This window comes from Equus quagga, chromosome 2 (genome assembly GCF_021613505.1).
Source record: "Equus quagga isolate Etosha38 chromosome 2, UCLA_HA_Equagga_1.0, whole genome shotgun sequence".
In the NCBI taxonomy this organism is placed as follows: Eukaryota; Metazoa; Chordata; class Mammalia; order Perissodactyla; family Equidae; genus Equus; species Equus quagga.
The window spans coordinates 106482777-106500229 of record NC_060268.1 but is presented as its reverse complement, the minus strand read 5'-3'; the positions used below and the strand labels follow the sequence as shown (position 1 = coordinate 106500229).

At 43.1% G+C, this 17453-nt stretch overlaps 1 protein-coding gene across 6 annotated transcripts in view; it reads right to left on the bottom strand.

The window, feature by feature from the left end:
- The window catches only part of DISC1 (DISC1 scaffold protein), a 341872-nt gene that overhangs the window by 202947 nt on the left and 121472 nt on the right, over positions 1–17453 (bottom strand). For all 6 annotated transcript variants that reach the window (XR_006887032.1, XR_006887035.1, XR_006887036.1 and 3 more), the window contains exon 8: positions 13216–13318. Coding sequence is in view for 3 of the 6 variants with exons in the window: in XM_046650469.1 (XP_046506425.1) it covers positions 13216–13318 (103 nt within the window). In the remaining 3 variants the exon portion in view is untranslated. The remainder of the gene's footprint in view (positions 1–13215; positions 13319–17453) is intronic.

The window sequence follows — 17453 nt, the reverse complement described above, 5'->3', positions numbered from 1 at the left end:
CAGTCTTCTGTGGAGGAATCTGGAAAAACAGACTGTCCTCTTGAAGCTAGGAAGCCACCAGTCTCTTTATCATCTTAGTCTTGTTATGTTCTGTTTTAAGGGTTCCATTGGCCAATTCATGCCCTTGATGACACAAAAATGCCCCAGTGAAACCCAGGGAAGCTACATGGCATCACTCCTTCAAATACCCAAATGTCAAAGAGGTGAAATATTAAGGTAGGGTGGAAAGGACTGGGCCTTGGAGTCATACGAGACCTAAATTCAAATCCTAGTCCCCCTGTTATTCAAACTGCCTGACTTCGAGCAAAGAAATTGTCACATGTAATGTCAGTTCAAATTTCTTATAAATATGATCACACTAACACCTGCATCCTAGATGGAGCTGCAAGAATAAACATCTGTAAAAGCACTGAGCAAAATATTTGTAACATTGAATTTAGCAAGGCTGCAGGATACAAGGTCAATATACGAAAATCAATTGTATTTCTAAATATCAGCAGCAAACAATTGACAGGTGGATTTAAAAATATATACCATATACAAGATATTTTAAAACTCAAAATACATAGGGATAAAGAAACATGTGCAAGATCTCTACACAGAAAACCATTTTTAAAACTTCTGAGAGAAATGAAATAAGACCTAAATAATTAAAAAGAGGTACTGTGTATACATACGTTGGAAAACTGAATATTGCTAAGATTTCCATTTTCCTCAGATTGATCTATTCAGTCAATACAATTCCAATCAAAATCTCTTGAAAGTCTTGTAGAAATTGACAAGCTTATTCTAAAATGTAAAAGAAAATGCAAAGGCCTAGATAAACCAAAACAATCCTTAAAAAGTAGAACAAAGTTAGAGGACATATACTACTTGATTTCAAACCAACACTGAAGCTACAATAAGTCAAGACAGTATGGCATTGGCATATAAAAAGATAAACAAATGGATTAATAGAGTAGACAGTCCAGAAGTGGACCACACTCACACAGACTATTAACCTTCAACCAAAGTGCCAAAGCAAGTCAATGAGGAAACGGGAGTATTTTCAACAAACGGTTAGTCGGACAACTAGCTAGCTATATGGGGAAAACGTTATCCTTAGACATACATCAAACCATACACAAAATTTAATTAGGGATAGATCACAGACCTAAATGTAGAAGTGAAAACTATAAAGCTTCTGGAAGAAAATAGAAGAGAATATCTTTCTGACTTTGGAGTAGGCAAAAACTTTAGAGAGGACACAGAAAACACTAACTATAAAAGAAAAAAATGGATAAGAATGGACTGCACCAAAATTAAAAACTTCTACTCATCAAAAAGTGCCATTAAGAAAATGAATAGGCAAGCCACAGACTGGGAGAAAATGTTTTACGATACATATATCCGACAAAGTTGACCCCTACAACTTAATAATTAAAACACAAATGACCATATTGAAAAGTGAGCAAATGACTCAACTGGTACTGTACAAAAGAAGATATACAAGTGGCCCATAAACATATGAACGAGTATTCTTGATGATTAGTCACCAGAAAAATGCAAATTAAAGCCATAGCGATTTCACCACACCACCATTCAAATGCCTCAAATTAACTAGACTGAAACTGCCTACCCCGGCAAGGATGTGGAGTAATCAGGACTCTCATACATCGTGGGAGTATAAAATGGTACAACCACTTTCAGAAGAGCTCTGCCAGTTTCTCATCAAGTTAAACATACACCTCCTTTTTGATCCAACAATTCTACTTCTAGATGCTGCCCCAAGAGATGAAAACATGTAAACAAAAATACTTGTACTCAAACGTTCACAGAGGCTTTACTCATGATGGCCCCAAACTGGAAACAACCTCAATGTCCATCAAGAGAAGAACACAGAAGCAATGGCATGTCTACACAATGGAAGACTACTCAGCACAAAAAAGGCACGAACTCTTCACATACACAGTGACATGCAAGTATCTCAGAAAAAGACACAGAGTACCTACCACGTTATCCCATCGTTGTTAAGTTCTAGAACAGGCAAAACTAATCCATGGTAAAAGATATCAGAACAGAGGCTGTCTGGGGAAGTGGGGGATAATGAATGGGAAGGGGCCTAAGAGGGATGTTTCTGGGTGATGAAAACATCTTAATAGGGCTGCTGCTAACACAGGGGTCAAAATTCATAGACCTGTACACTTAATATCCATGCATTTCATTAAATGTAAATCAAATCTCAATAAAAAAGGAAAAAACATATTAGGGAAAATTTAAATATGAAAATTATACCATAAATTAATAAATATATCACATTAATGAGTGCTCCATAAATAGTTATTGTTTCTAGAGGGCTCCATTACCCTTCCTAAGACTTTATTATAAGCATAATTGCAATAATAGCTACAAACCTTCTCTCCTTTAAACCACATTACAACCCTGGGAGGGAGGTTGTACCCTGTCTTAACTATTCTAAGAGGCACATTCTTTTCTACACGTTAACATCTCTGAAATGGGGATGTATCCACAGTCGCTATCAGCCAGGAGATAGCCCGGATGAAGTTGATGTTAGGTGATTGTTATTCTTGGGGAGCTAGCTGACCATCTGCAACCCCCTGGCGCTTCAATGGACAAACCACTTAAGGACCATTTGAGTCCTGGCTGTTGCCTGAAAACCTTCTGGTGACGTGGATTTGTAAGATCAGGAAAGCACCAGCATTTAAAATTTGAACGACAGAGTTAGCAGCTTGGCAGAAAATTCTACAGGAACCAGTAGTTCGTTCTTAGAGGAAAAAGAGCTGCATCACCCATAGCTTCACTGACATAGAGGATGATAATGTGTGGAAAACACGAGCCTCGACTACTTCGAGTTGAAATGTGTTTCGGAACCCTCAGACTCTGAATATGAAGATGTTTTAGGAAAACGTCAACCAATTCATTTTCCTTTTTTAAAGAGTAATATGTGATTCTTCAAAAGCCTAAATATAGCTAAAAGAGCTATTGCATTAAGTGTAAAATAAGAATTCTAAGGCACAGAAAGCATTGTTTCATTGTTTAATTGACAGTAATGTTTCTTTCTTAGTAGTATATAAAATAATGGGGTATCTTGTGTTCACTGAAACACATGCTGTTACTGCTACTTTACAACTGAGAAAATTGAAATCCAGAAAATGAAATCTCTGACGATTACATAGCAATGAAATACAGGGAAGTTTCCTACTCAGACATGACTCCAGAATCCCTCCTCTTATGTACCAAATTGTGCTGTTTACTTCTTTATTATTATTATTTAATAGGCAGATTTCAACCTGAAATAAATGTGGGAAAGGTTACAAAATGCTTTCCCACGTTAAAAGCCTTCTGAACACCCCGTGTGATGATTTCTGTCACTGAAATCCATAGTTTTCAATTCCATGATTGGACAAATGTCTTTTGAGACTATTCTCTGTCCATCGCTGTAGCAGGCAAAGACAGCAGAGAACGAGGCATGGGCCCTGCTCTCCAGGAGGGAGAGCATTAAATGAAGGAGGTAAGATGTCGTGTAAGACATAGGTAAACACACACTAGGAGAGCTCAGAGAAGATAGATTGTTCCAGAAGGGGAGACAGAGGAAGTTTACATGAGGAAAGAATGCAAGGTTTCCAAAAGGAGAAATGGGAAACCTGGTTGAAGGGCAAAGGATCTTGTCTTCAATGGGTGGCAGGAGACATGTGGCTGAGACGGAGACTAGACTGACAAAGAAGTTGGATCCAAATGGCAAAGGGCCCAAAATGCCAAGCCAGTGAGTTTGGACCTATTTAGGAAAAACAAAGTCTTGATAAGGAGAGCAGGCTGGACTTCCACAAGATTTGAGTTGTAAATAGAAACACAACTAAAATATTTCCTGCATCTGTGATTTCCATCCAGAACAATGACCATGTTAAGGCTGTTGTGGGTGGAGCTGCTTATGGAGCGCCGCAAAGAAGCTCAAGGGACACTCCATGCTCTTGGGAGCATGTGGGAGGCCCAGTCCCAGAGGTGTGACTACCTCCTGGCAGAGCAGCCACGGGCATAATGTGATGACTTCAAATGTCCCTTCTTGGGCTGGCCTTAGGGAGCCTCAACCCTTCTGCTGGACCGTGTTTTCCAGCAAGAGGTTCACCAAAAAGTCAGGTAGGCACAGATACCAGGCAAAATAAGCCACAGTGTGCAATCTCCTCCCGAGAATAATTCAGAGAGCAAAGACCTCTAAAAGCAAATCAGAAGAGTCTACATACGCAGAGCAAGTGTATGTTACAGAAGATTCGCTGGAAATACATCCTCAGACCCTCCTACAACTCATCTCAAGTTCTAGAGATCAGGGTCCTAAATAAAACATGAGAGAGATCACTAATTAAAACCTAGGTCTCTTCCTTGATCCTAAGGAATATGGCTTGGGAAAATACATAGCGATAGATGTAGAAGTGTTATATATGCAGAACGAGTGTGAATTCCCAAAGAGACAGTTCATATCAAAACCCAAGCCATGAGAAAATGCTACACTGCCCTCAGTTAATATTTTATAAGCATTTTGGCCTCAGAGCCAAGCCCAGGAGGTAAATCTTGCTTGATGCAGCCCTCCCTGATTGCTGAAACCGGCCAAGAGCTCTGCGATGAAAATTTAGAAAAGTAAATGCTGAACGCTGAAGGAGGTCCCCTCAGTGACTTGGTGACCCCAATCTCCATAATTCTAATGGGCCCTTCTCTAAATGCCATAGGGGGATTTGTGGAGAGATTAACATCCTGCCTTCGCCACCATGCTGCACAGCGGCTGCCTATGCAGCAAGGGAACCGTACTGGGCCCTCCCATCAGTTTTTTAAAGCATCTGTCAAAATATTTTATTCTACAAATAACACAATTAAAAACCTCTAGGTGTATGCCAAAGCCGAAGCTGATTTTACCCACTCTGGTCTTTCTAACTTTATCCTCAGCATCTCTGAATTTCAATATCCTCCCCCCACCCACTTCATAGTATCTCAGGGTCATTTTTTGAGGTCATTATCGGAGAGTCTGATTTTATAGATTACAAAACTCTCTTTATATGAATTGTCTCATTTCGTCTTCCCAACAATCTGGGAAGGGGGTCTTATGATTGTTCTTGGTTTCCAGTTGAAGAAACTAAGACCCAGAAGGGGGCCTTCCCCAAAGTCACAACGTTTTGGAGTTCTAAAATCCCACATGAGGTTGCTGAACTGAACTTCGTTCTTCCAACCTCACGTTAGTGCCTACTCCACCAAATACAGCTCCATAAGGGACTTGGTCAAAACATGGCCACAAACCATCCATAAAAGGAGGGAGCACAAAGGGGTTCGGGGACGGATGCTGTGATCAGATACAATGTTTCCTCCGGTCTGTCCCCAGGCCTCACTATGCCTTTTACCTAGGGAGACACTGCACACACGTGGGACTTGCCTGGGTCCACAGACATTTTTGTTTATAACGATCCTCCTAAAATGATCCAATTTTACCTACTCAGATTTGAGTTATACTTTACTGGGGAAAAAGAAACAAAGCCAGTGCTGAAAACCACCAGATTCTACAAATAATAGAGTCCTGCAACTTTTTCCTGGCATGACACCGGATCTTTTGAGGAACTCCAAGCTCAAATCCACATGGTTAGGCAAGACCGCATTCAAAGCCACCCCTCAGTACTGTCATCAGGGCCATCTGCTGGGAGCTGGGGCCTTTGTCCAACAGACAAGCGCAGCCAACTGCCCTCCACCTCTCCCTGGAAGCTCCTGCAGCTGGAATTTGCCATTTTCTGTCTATTTTGCTTCTTTCTTCCAGTCACCATAATTTCCTGAGACAGTGAAAGCATTTTCTGTGAGCAAGGCCCGAGACTGGCTTTGCACATCAAACATTTTAGACGTCCACGCATTCCCTAGAGAAGACGAGGGGGAACACAGCACTGGCACCTACCAGATTTTATGTAAAACAGCTTCTAACAGCTTAAGAAAATGTGGTACCTGGGGAGAGACTAAATATATGAACAGACAATGGCCAGATCATACATAGAATAGAAGCCTGAGCCACAACCTGCCCAGGAAATCAACCCACGTATCAACAATAACCAGCCCAGGAGGCCAGCCGGCTCTAAGGCAGACTTGTAGAAAGCCAGATTGCTGTCTCCAGTGACAATCCAGGAAGCTAAACAAAAACTTCTGTAACTATTGGCCCAAAATGGCCAGGACTTGATCACTGACAGACAGCTTCCCTAATTTATGTCTCTGCTTCCAATTTAGGACCAACCGGAGAAAGCCTAAATGCCCCGCTAACCAATCACAAAGGATGCTCTAGTCAGCCTGCCTTCAGCTTCCCCAGGCCAGCAGCCTCCAATCACAGCTGAAGCCTTCTTTTTTTCCACTACAAAGCTTTCCCACTCCTCTGCCTGCCCTGCAGTCTCTGCCAAACACAGTGATGGTGGCTGACTCCCCCGCCACAGCAAGCTCTGAATCAACCCCTCTGCTTCTTCTCATTTGGAGGGTTGTTATTTACACACTGGATAGACATCATCTTTGAAATATGTTTACTGGGCCTATCATCTCCCCCCAGCCAATGATCTAAACCATAGACATTTTCTAGAGAGGAGGAAACATTTTGTGCTTATCTAGAAAACATAGTTTATTTCTAGAATGTTCTTATTCCCCCCAAATCATAAGCTAAGAAAGAAGATTTCAGGCTGCCATTTAGACACATTTATCTGTAACTAATGCATTCTAAGAGTAGACAGGTTTTATTCTCTACAAAGAAAAAGTCAAATTGAATAAAACCATCTTTTAAAAAACAATTGGCTTGGAGTACCAGAGACATCTTGATATGCTATTTAAGAATAAATGATTATCTGAACTGTTTGTTCCTTGGAAAGAGATAGTAGGAGGCAGGTGGGAAAGAAAATGTACCACAAACTGAGGGGAGACCCAAAGGAAGTACAGAAATAGATTTTGGGGATCAGCAATCAACAAATGAGGATCCATTTTTTTTAAAAACAATTACTCTTATGGACTATTTCCTGAGTGCCAGGCATTAGGCAAAGCCGAAGAAAAATACAGCAGGGTGACTCAACAGATGGACCAGATCAATAATGGTAGATGATTCAAGCAAGGAAAGCTGGAGCCAGAAATGCATGCATGATGTCAATGTCAGAAAAATATCAGAGGCCAGGTACTTGAAAGCTGAGCCTTAATCCTAGGGGAGAGGAAATGGCTAGAGCATGACAGGCCCCATGCCAGATGAATACTGGGATATTAGTCAGGTTACAGAGCACAGATAGAGGTAGAGCCCCATCACAGGAGCTGGGGCCCCATTCAGGACTGTGTCTCCACAACAGTGCAGACCCAGAGTCCAAGATGGATGGCCAAGGATACACAAGATGCAGAAAGATGCTTGTTGCTGAGTCATAGGTGTGGGTTACCACCACATAAATATCTTCTGTTTCTGGGCAGGAAAAGTTCTGGGAACTGGAGGAGGGTTGAGGAGGACACAGCTGTGAGGAGGGCCTGGCATGGAGAGGGTGGGACTGAACTTGAGCTCAAGACAAAAGTGCCCATTGCTAGAGGTCAATGGGTGGGCAAGGCCCAGAACAGTTCAAGAGCAGAGATAGGCCCATACTTCCAATGTTGACATCTTAACCACAGAGCTTGTGTCAGACACACCCACACACTCTCTAGAGGGCTCCGAGGCCGTCCCCTCACTTTGCCCCCAGAGGGCCAGAGGGTAGAGCTTTCAGTGAGGGCAGCAAAGAGGTTAAGGAGCCCTTGTCTGGGTTGAGTTCCCTTCTGTGGAGCACCTTTTGAGAAATTTGCTCTTGTTTCCTTTTCAGACAGCCAGTTCAACGACGTGGGTCTGGGGCTGCCTCCTGTGCAAAGAAGCCTCTCAACCTTGACCCAGAAACCTTAGAGAGGCCTGAAGGAAAGGGGCCTGAAGTGGGCAGTTAGATCAGACCTGTTCTGGGCCACGAGAAGATGCTCTTCTTGGTTCATCTTACTGGGCAGAATCCAGCCATGACAGTGACCAGACCTCCAGGGCTAAGGTTAATATATGGCCTGGGGAGAGGACCCAGCAGGGCTCCACGCTTTTGAATTCAGCACTGAAAACCAAACGGACAAACAATCCTCACCATCAATGAGGGGCCCAGCGTAGTTCAGCAGGCAGGAGACTGCATCGGCATTTGGGGCTAGAGCCACCTTGCAATGAGGGGTGTAGAAGCCACCACAGCCCTTTTCCTACAGGTACACTAGGCAGGAACCTGCATCAGTGAGTGACAGCGGCTCAAGAAGTCAGCCTCTGGCCAAATCCCCTCCCACTCAGACACATGGCTAACAATTGCTAGGGAAGCACATATTTACTCTATGCAAGGAAACATCATGCTCAGATTTGTGATTCATGTATTACTATACTAATAAATCACATTATTTTAATTCACTACTGCATTTAATTCTTATAACAAACTAATGTCATGGGTGTTACTATTATCCTCATTTTATGGATGAAGAGACAAGACTTTAAAAGGGTGAATAATTTGTCCAAGGTCACCCAGCCAGGTGGTGATTAAGCTGGACTTGAACACAGACCTCTCAGATCCAAAGCCTAAGCTTGTATTTCCTACACTGGATGGCCTCTGTTCTCAAAAAAAGAGATCTGTCTGCCCGGGTCAGCTTCTCCTTCTAAGCCTCTATGCACAGAGCTAAAGGAATGCACTTTCCTTCTCTGGGAAGGACAGTGACAACAGAACCTACCTGGATACAGTGAGAAAGATGAGTGTATAATTTAAACGAAATCATTCTCTGCCAAGAGAAGGGAAAGAAAAGAGATGAATAAGATGCAGTTAAGTCAAGATTGTATAGGTCGGTGAAGACAAGGGAGAAAGATATATTAATATTATAGAACACTTGAAAGCCGCAGGGGCAGTAGCTAAGAACTGGACTGCCGGTAATTTGGAGAATCCGTTGTACAAGGCAAAATAAAGTCTGAGGTATTGCGGCTTTTGATGTATTACCATTGTCTACCTTCTTATCTCATATGACCTAGACTCAAGAAGAAATGATGGGCTTTCTAGCTATTTTTGTTCATGTACATTGTACCACACTCAGCTGGAGATATTAATACCAATTAATACCCCCATGGCTCTTCTAAGTATCTACAGAAGGTTTTGTATACTAGCCTTTGTTTTTTCCTTTTTTATTGCTAGCATCCTAGTTAAGTCAGTGACTCCCGGTCCCCAGACATTCCCCCCTCTATCTCACCATGTACCAGACTGGGCTTCCTAAAGTCTGGCTTTGGTCATGTCATTACCCTGCTTAGAAAAGGGGTGGGGGGGATGGCTCCCCAATGCTTTGATCCTCAGCCTGCAATTCAGAGCCCTGTGCATCTGGGTCTTAACCAATGTGGACAAGCTTATTCCTACCATGATACTGACCCTATGCTCTAGTCAATCGAGACTACTCCTCCTCCCCAAAACACAGTCGTGCTTTTCCTCCACATCCAGGCCAACCCAGAACATCACTATCAAAGGGAATGGATCTTGTCCTGTCCAATACTGCACCTTTATTACCGAGAGCCAGGCCTGCACTAAGTAGGTGCTGGACGCCGTTCCCTGTGCCTGAAAAACTCTCTGACCACACCTTCAGTTCACAAAATCCTACTGCCTCCTTAGTTGCTGTGGCACTTTTTAAAACATGGCCCCAAAAGTCTTTGGCATACCTCCCATTGAGAGTTGTCATCTGTGTCCCTTTTCCCTTGAATCGGGCCCCAGGATAGCTTGACTGATAAATCCAACAGATGTGACACCCTTATGGTCGTGCCCATCAAATTCTTTAATACTGCTCTCTTGGGTGGAAACTTCTTTCTCTCCCCTTGAGTGTGAGCTGGGCTTAGTCACTAAAGCAAAAGTGACAGTGTGAGACTTTGGAAACTAAGTCCTAACAAGGCACTGTGGCTTCTGCCTTGTTTGCTTTTGCTCTCAGATCACTTGCTTTGGGGGAAGTCAGCTTCCATGTCATGAGTGGCCCTATGGCATGGCCCATGTGGCAAGGAACCAAGGCCTTCTGCCAACAGCCTCGTGGATGAGCTTGGAAAGCAGATATTTCAGCCCCCATCAAGCCTTCAGGTGACACCATTCCCATCCTACTTCTTGACAGGAAGGTCGTGAGAGATCCTGAGCTAGAACCACCCAGCTAAACTGCTTCTGGATTCCTAACACCCAGAAACCGTGTGATGTAATAAATGTTTATTGTTTCAAGCTACTAAGTTTTAAGGTAATTTATCACACATTAACAGAGACACATACCAGTTCCTGAGTCCAGGCCTTAAAAATGAAGATACTTCCATTTCCTGTCTCTTGGAAGACTCACTCTTAAAACCTAGCAGCCATGTTGTAAAGAACCAAGCTGGATATAGTGAGGCTCACATAGACAGGAACCAACAGACAGACCAACCTGCTGGTCATATAAGTGCCCATCTTGGAAGTGGATTCTCCAGCCCCCGTTGAGCCATCTGAGCTATCTCTGCCAAGCGCTACTCAAATTGCAGATTCATGGGCAGAATAAACGATTGGTCATATTTTAAGTCACTAAGTCTTGAGGTGGTTCAGTATGCAGGAATTGATGATAAGAACAGATTTTGGTATCTGAAAGTGGAGTGCTGCTTAGAACAAACCCCTAAAATCTGAGGCATTGACATTGGGACCAGGTGGCAGGCAGAAGCCTAACAGGCTTCAGTGAAGGCTGAAAAAGAAACAAGAAAAATATTGGAAGCTGGAGGAAAGGGGACCCTTGTAATGTAATGACAGAAAGGCTGGTAACATTAACAAGCTGAAGTAAGGTAGAACAGAAATCCTCATGAAGTTAACCACATAGCCAAGGAGATTCCAGGCAGAATACAGAAGGGCCTACTGGCTTCTTGTCACAGCCCATAAAATGCAAGAAAAGAGAGAGGAGTTAAAGAATACACTAATAAATATAAAGAAGCTAGGACTTGCTGAGTTTGAAAATAAAACTTTTTTTTTTTGAGGAAGATTAGCCCTGAGCTAACTCTGCCAATCACCTCTTTTTTCCGAGGAAGACGGGCCCTGAGCTAACATCCATGCCCATCTTCCTCTCCTTTATACGTGGGACGCCTACCACAGCATGGCTTTTGCCAAGTGGTGCCATGTCTGCACCCAGGATCTGAACCAGCGAACCCTGGGCCACCGAGAAGCAGAACCACTTAACCAATGAGAACTTAACCACTGCACCACCGGGCCGGCCCTAAAACTGTTTCTTATTCCCAGCCTCTGCAGATAGCAAATGCCTCTCAAATTAAGGAAGGGCCCCAGTGCATAGATCAAATCTAGAATGGGAGATCTAAGACAGTGAATCATAGAAAGTTTCAGACTGACAAAAGGCCCTCTAAGAATCTTAAGATCCTCTCCATTCGATAGGGCTTCTAAGACTCTCAAGGGCATTGTCCCTCAGCATTCTCACAGGGAGCACAAAATAGAGAAAGGCTTCTCTTGGAGAGTTTGTCCTGTGGCTTCTGTCTAATAGAGTGAGGGTTTGCCACTCCGAAGGTACTCCAATAGGCCCATCAGGATCCCAGTGGAAGAAACTTTTCACTCCTCGGGCCCTCCCTGCCGTGAGTATAGCTCAAAAGGAAACAGAAATTGCATCATGTGCAGAAGTTGCAGAAAAATGATGACCCCCCCCTGCCAAGAGCACAACCCACGGGGTTAGCCCAGTGACTAAAAGGCCGGGTCACCAAGGGCCTAAAGAGGAATCAGGAAACAGGAGGTCAAGGCGTGAGTTCCCATCCCAGTTAATTCAGGTCATCCCTCCTCTGATCAGGCCTCACCGATTCTCTCAGCAGATCAAAGAACTAAACAGAAAACCCAGGCCCCGTATGCAATATACCATCTTAAGAATTTTCCCCAGGATTCTAAAAAGAGATTATTCACATCTGAGACAGGGACCTCTCTGCTGCCTGAATGATGCATCTCCTCCTTTGGGCTTAATAGAGACACATCCACCTGTATTCCTAGGAAAGATATATTGATTAGGAAAGGCAAAAACCCTAACTCAGAAGCAAGATGATGTTCATCTTCTTTTTTCTCTGAGCAAATGGGGCCATAATTCCAAGTAAATGGCATGTGAAGCTGTTAAGAGCCAAGCCCCACATTCACATGTCGACGTTCTACTGGTTGTAAATAACACGTGTGACTGCACCAGGGACCAAATTGCTCCGTAGCTGCCAACATTAGTTGTTTAATGATCTGAAGAGCAGAAGCTGCCAATTATTGTATTCCTTCTTAAAATGCCATTTAAAACCCATACATGTAATTATTATATCTTTTCGTTAAATTTTTATGATTCTTCTGAAGCTGATGAGCTGTGGGCTCATTCAACCTATAAAACTCAGAGAATCCTGGAGGATGTCATGCAACTGAGCTAAAATCCACGTATCACACCTGGACTCTAGACCCCAACCTGCCACCACTCAGCTGAGTGAGTAAACCCAACCAAAGGACATACCCCAGGGCCTCAATCTCCCCATCTGTTCGTTGGGATCCCAGCATCTCTCCCACCTTCCTAATACAGCTGCTGTGAAAATAAAATAAAGTAAAAAGTGCTGAGGCATGTTTAAAAGCACTGTTCAAAAGAAGAGTAAGATACTATTTTCAGAGACTCGTGTTTGCAACCTAGTGATTAATGGAAAAACATACCCCTTAATAACTATCAGATTAAGGAGGGATTATGATCCATGGAAGATCCTCCAAACATCTATCACCAATGACTAGACTGTTAACATGAGTGCATCTCCTTGTCTCATGTTATTACTCCTTCCCCCTACAGGAAGGGTTGGTCACATCCAATAATCCTTCTTGAGCATCTGCAGATACATAACGTTATGTAAACATCAGCTAGACTTATATGGCATACAGAGTACATCTAAACTCTTAAAGAAACAGAAACTGGAAGTCTAAAATAGGGTACCTACACAAATAGCGTATTTTATAATGTGCGTGCACGTGTATTTTTCAAAGTCTCATCCATCCTTGAATAAGGAGATCGCGTTGCCCATTTATTCCACGGATTTTAGTGAGACTCCCCAGGAAAGCTCTGAGGTGTCTGAGTACAACATAAGGAACAGGTAGACTGTTCATCAAGGACAGAATAGGGATGTGGTGCTGGTTGTCATGGGTCCACTCCACCCGCTTCAGTGTCTCCTGTATTTCCAGTTACCTGATACGGCAAGCATTTTGGCCTCCAGCAGCACTGGGAGTTGGGTTTCAATATCGTTAAGTTTCTTCCTCAGAGTACTGCAGAGTCTCTCACTCAGACAGATCTAGAGGGAGAGAAACAGCCACCCATCATCGTTTATTCATCAGAAGGCACAGAGCAGCCAGGTCAGAGATTTCTGGGTTTATGAGTAATTAAGAGGGGTGATAAAGAGAAAGTGGAGGGGAGTTCTTAAAAAGCCAACAAAGCAAAAGAAAAAGGAAAAAAGGAAGGAAGGAAAGATCAATAAAGCAGCACTGGCATATTCCAAACACAGGTCCTACACCTTCCCCCACACCCAAACACAAAACAGACGTGAGCTAACACAACAGGGCGCAACCACAAACTAAAACCACCTCACTACTGTGGCTGCCCCTGCCCCAGAGGCACTGACTCCCTCCTTCTGAAACACTCTTGCCCCACTGGCTTAGCCCACTCACTCCTTCAGGGCTCTGCTCAAATGTCACCTGGGCAGAAAGGCCTGCTGATGACCTGGTACAGCAGCAGCCCCCTCTGCCCGCCCTCCCCTTCCGCCTTTCCCCGCTCGATGTTCTTCCATAGCATCCTCTCCAGCTGACACACTATTTATTTTAATTCCTTTGTTTCTCTGTTGTCTCTCTCTGCTAGGATACAAGATCAATGTGAGCAGGGACTTGGCCCCGTGTTCGCACATGGTAGGCAGTAAATAAGGTGCACAGACGTTGAGACCAAGGGCAGAGCGGCATGCGAGATTGAATTACTCAGAGATGCTGTCTAATGAAACTTTGAGGGTAGATGCTTGCTGGCAAGTCAGATTTGATCGATTCAGTGAGTGGATCTCAGTGAGGTTTGCAGGTTTTACCATTTCTTTTTCCAGGACACTCCAAACACTTCCTATATTTTTCTTTGCTTTTTCAAAAATAGCAAAAATCTTAAATTTCCGTTTCTTTTTTATCAAATGTCTTCGGATAGCTTTCATTTTGTTTGAAGCTAAAACATCGCAAATTTTTTCTTTTGTTGAAAGCTAAAACCACATATTCAATTGATATCTCTACTCAGATTAATGAGCTACCTAGAAAAACTTCCAGTTCAACAAAAGCATACAGCACAGTTGACGGGGTGATCCACAAAGGATGTTATCTGGAAGCATTCCTCTTTTCTTGCTAAAAATCTAAGATTCCAGTTGGATTCACAGAGCCCAGAGAAAATATAAAATTTAATTTCCCCAGAAGATTCTAGATCTTACTAGCTACCATCAGTTTGAGATTGAAATTGAGATTGTTTTTAGAATCAAAGACATCACCCATCCTGCCTAAAATGCTACGCCATATCTCCCATGGCCTTAAACATGGTTTTTTTTCCCATTAAGTGACTGTAATTTCCTAAATCTCTTTACAAAACCCACTGCCTCTCTCTCTCTTTTTTTTTTTTTTTTTTTTTGAGGAAGATTAGCCCTGAGCTAACTACTGCCAGTCCTCCTCTTTTTGCTGAGGAAGCCTGGCCCTGAGCTAACGTCCGTGCCCATCTTCCTCTACTTTATAGTAGTGGGACGCCTACCACAGCATGGCTTGCCAAGTGGTGCCATGTCCACACCCGGGATCCGAAATGATGATCCTGGGCAGCCGAGAAGCAGAATGTGCGAACTTATCTGTTGCGCCATTGGGCCGGTCCCACCATAAAACTCACTCTCGATGAAGGTAACAGGGTGGTGGCCTCTAAACCAAAGCTTGTACCAGCATTACTGAACAGCTACATGTCCAAAGAGATTAATTTCGAGACCCTTTCGATAGTCCTGAGATTTGTCAGGAAGTCACAACTGGGAGTTAGAAGGAAGACACTCTGAACACCTTCCCCCCAGCACTGTCTCAAGTTGGCTCGATGCCTGATGACTGGCACATCCCCTCCCATTCGTCTAAGAATGTCACGGGAAGTCTGAAAACATTTCTGTTAACTCCCTAACACCAGCCATAATTCTTATGTCTCAACCAATGAATGTCCTGTGTTTCTGATTTTAGTTAGCAGTATCTCTTAATCAGAACTGGGTCAGTTTCTCCTTTGTTGAGCAAATCTATCCTTCAAGCTGTCACTATTAATATGAAACAACCTCTCTAAATCTTATTAAATGGCAATGCACATTCTTTCAGGCGCTGCTGGATGTAATCTAATATCTACCAATCTCCAGATATCTCATTTATTTCCAACTATTTCTTCCATTTCATTTATCCCTCAATTACCTTTGGTTTGGGTAACCCCATAAGAGTTGAAGAAATATAATGAGTGGAAGGACGGTTCCACCTCCCTTTGAGGGAGGAATGGAAAGAATATCAAATCTATATATCTAATACTATAAAGAAAGAAAACTGCCAAGCTGCAATCTCTACTTCAAGGTCACCAGCCAATCAAGTTCAAAGCAGAAGCTTGTTTTGTGTGACTAGGCAGTTTTTCTTTAATTCTCTGTAGACTAATATGTGACCCCCATACACACACACATTCATGGATGTGCGCACACACACACACACCCCCCTATACACACACATACACGCCCCAGAAAATCTGCATTTCCTTTTATTTTCAAATAAAATTGGACCCTGAGGAACTCATTATCAAATGGAGCTTTTACATTTACATTTTAAAATCCTAAATATGAATTCCTTAATTTTATGGAAAAGCAAGGGAATTATAAGTTCTTTATAAATGCATTAGAGAAGGTATGCAAACAAAGCTAACCACTTTTGGCATTTGGGCAAAGCCAGTAGCTTTAACAGTAGCTGAGAGCATCAGCAAGTCCCAGCATCGTGTGCCTATGGGCATATGTGTGTGAACACAATATTAAATGTCATAAAAACACACACACATATATAAACACCATCTGTATTATGTAACATGCACACCTGCATTCTCACGGCTGGAATACAGACTCATTCATATGACACACACACTATTTCTGATACTCAATACACCCAAACCCAAGTCCTTCCACCTTTTAATTCTACACAGAAATTAGGCCACGCTGATACATGGCACATATTTACAGAAGAAAACACAGGAGAAGGAATACATCTATCACCTTCCCCATCCAGGAAGCTGCAGCCTCCCCTCACCTCCCTGGGCATCGCCTGGAGGTCACAGTGGCAGAGATCGATAGGGCCATGAATACTAGCGGGCGACATTGCTGTGACTTGTCAGGCAGAAATCAGGTCTCCTCTCTAACACTCCCTCTCCTGATTCATACAACAAAATTGGTAAGCCAAATCTGTCTCTGTTGCCCCTACAGGTGTGCAGGGGAAAAGGTCTCGGCCCTGGCCAGCATGGGAGCCTAAGACAAAAGTCCTTTACCAGAATTGCCTGGGGACTCCGGTCCTCGCACTGCCTGGAATAAAGCAGAGCCTTGAGTCTCATCCTGCTCTTCTTCTTTGGGTGAACGTTCGTGGAAAGTTCTCCAGGAAGGCAGAGCAGGATTCAAACATGCCCGGGGCCCTGGCCCCAATGCTGTCTAATGGATAAGACTTACCCCTACCAGGAAGCTCTCCTTTTATGTGGGGCATAACGGCCCGTCAAACTGCTGCTGTGTGATTTTTAGCAAAATCTTTTAAAGCTGTTTTCAGAAATGAATTAGACACAAAAACTGGGAAAAGGGTCAGACTAACTGGACATTTTTGCCAACAACACATCGGCAGTCTAAGCTTAGCTGTGGTGATCCGCAAGACCATAGCAGCTCTTCCTGATCTCTTTCCCTGGGCACTGAGAACAAGAAAACCTTCCTTCCAGGCCAGGAGACTCTTGTCTCCTTTGCTTTCTGCTCCAAAACCTCTTCTTTTTACATTTGGATCATCTTATAAGCACCCCTGATCCCCAGACCTAACACAACTAATTAATGATTCATACCTAGTTCTCTGCCACACATTTAGCAATAATTCAAGGAGTAATGGCTCCTACCATACAGTTTCCAGTAACTCAGTCGGGTAGGACTATCTCTGTAGGGAAGGGCTCTGTTTTGGAAACTGTGGTTATCCTAACTAACCGTGACACTGACTATTTAATTGAATGGACTGTGTGCTCCCAGAGAATATTGAAAGAGTGCTCTATCTCTACACAAACTCAGCTTCTGATATGAAGTACAAATGGCAGATAAGATAGGCAGATAAAATCATTCCGAAGTCAACTTAAAAACTTTAAAACACAAAAGACAACATACCATTTCCGTTTGTTTGTGGGGAACCTGA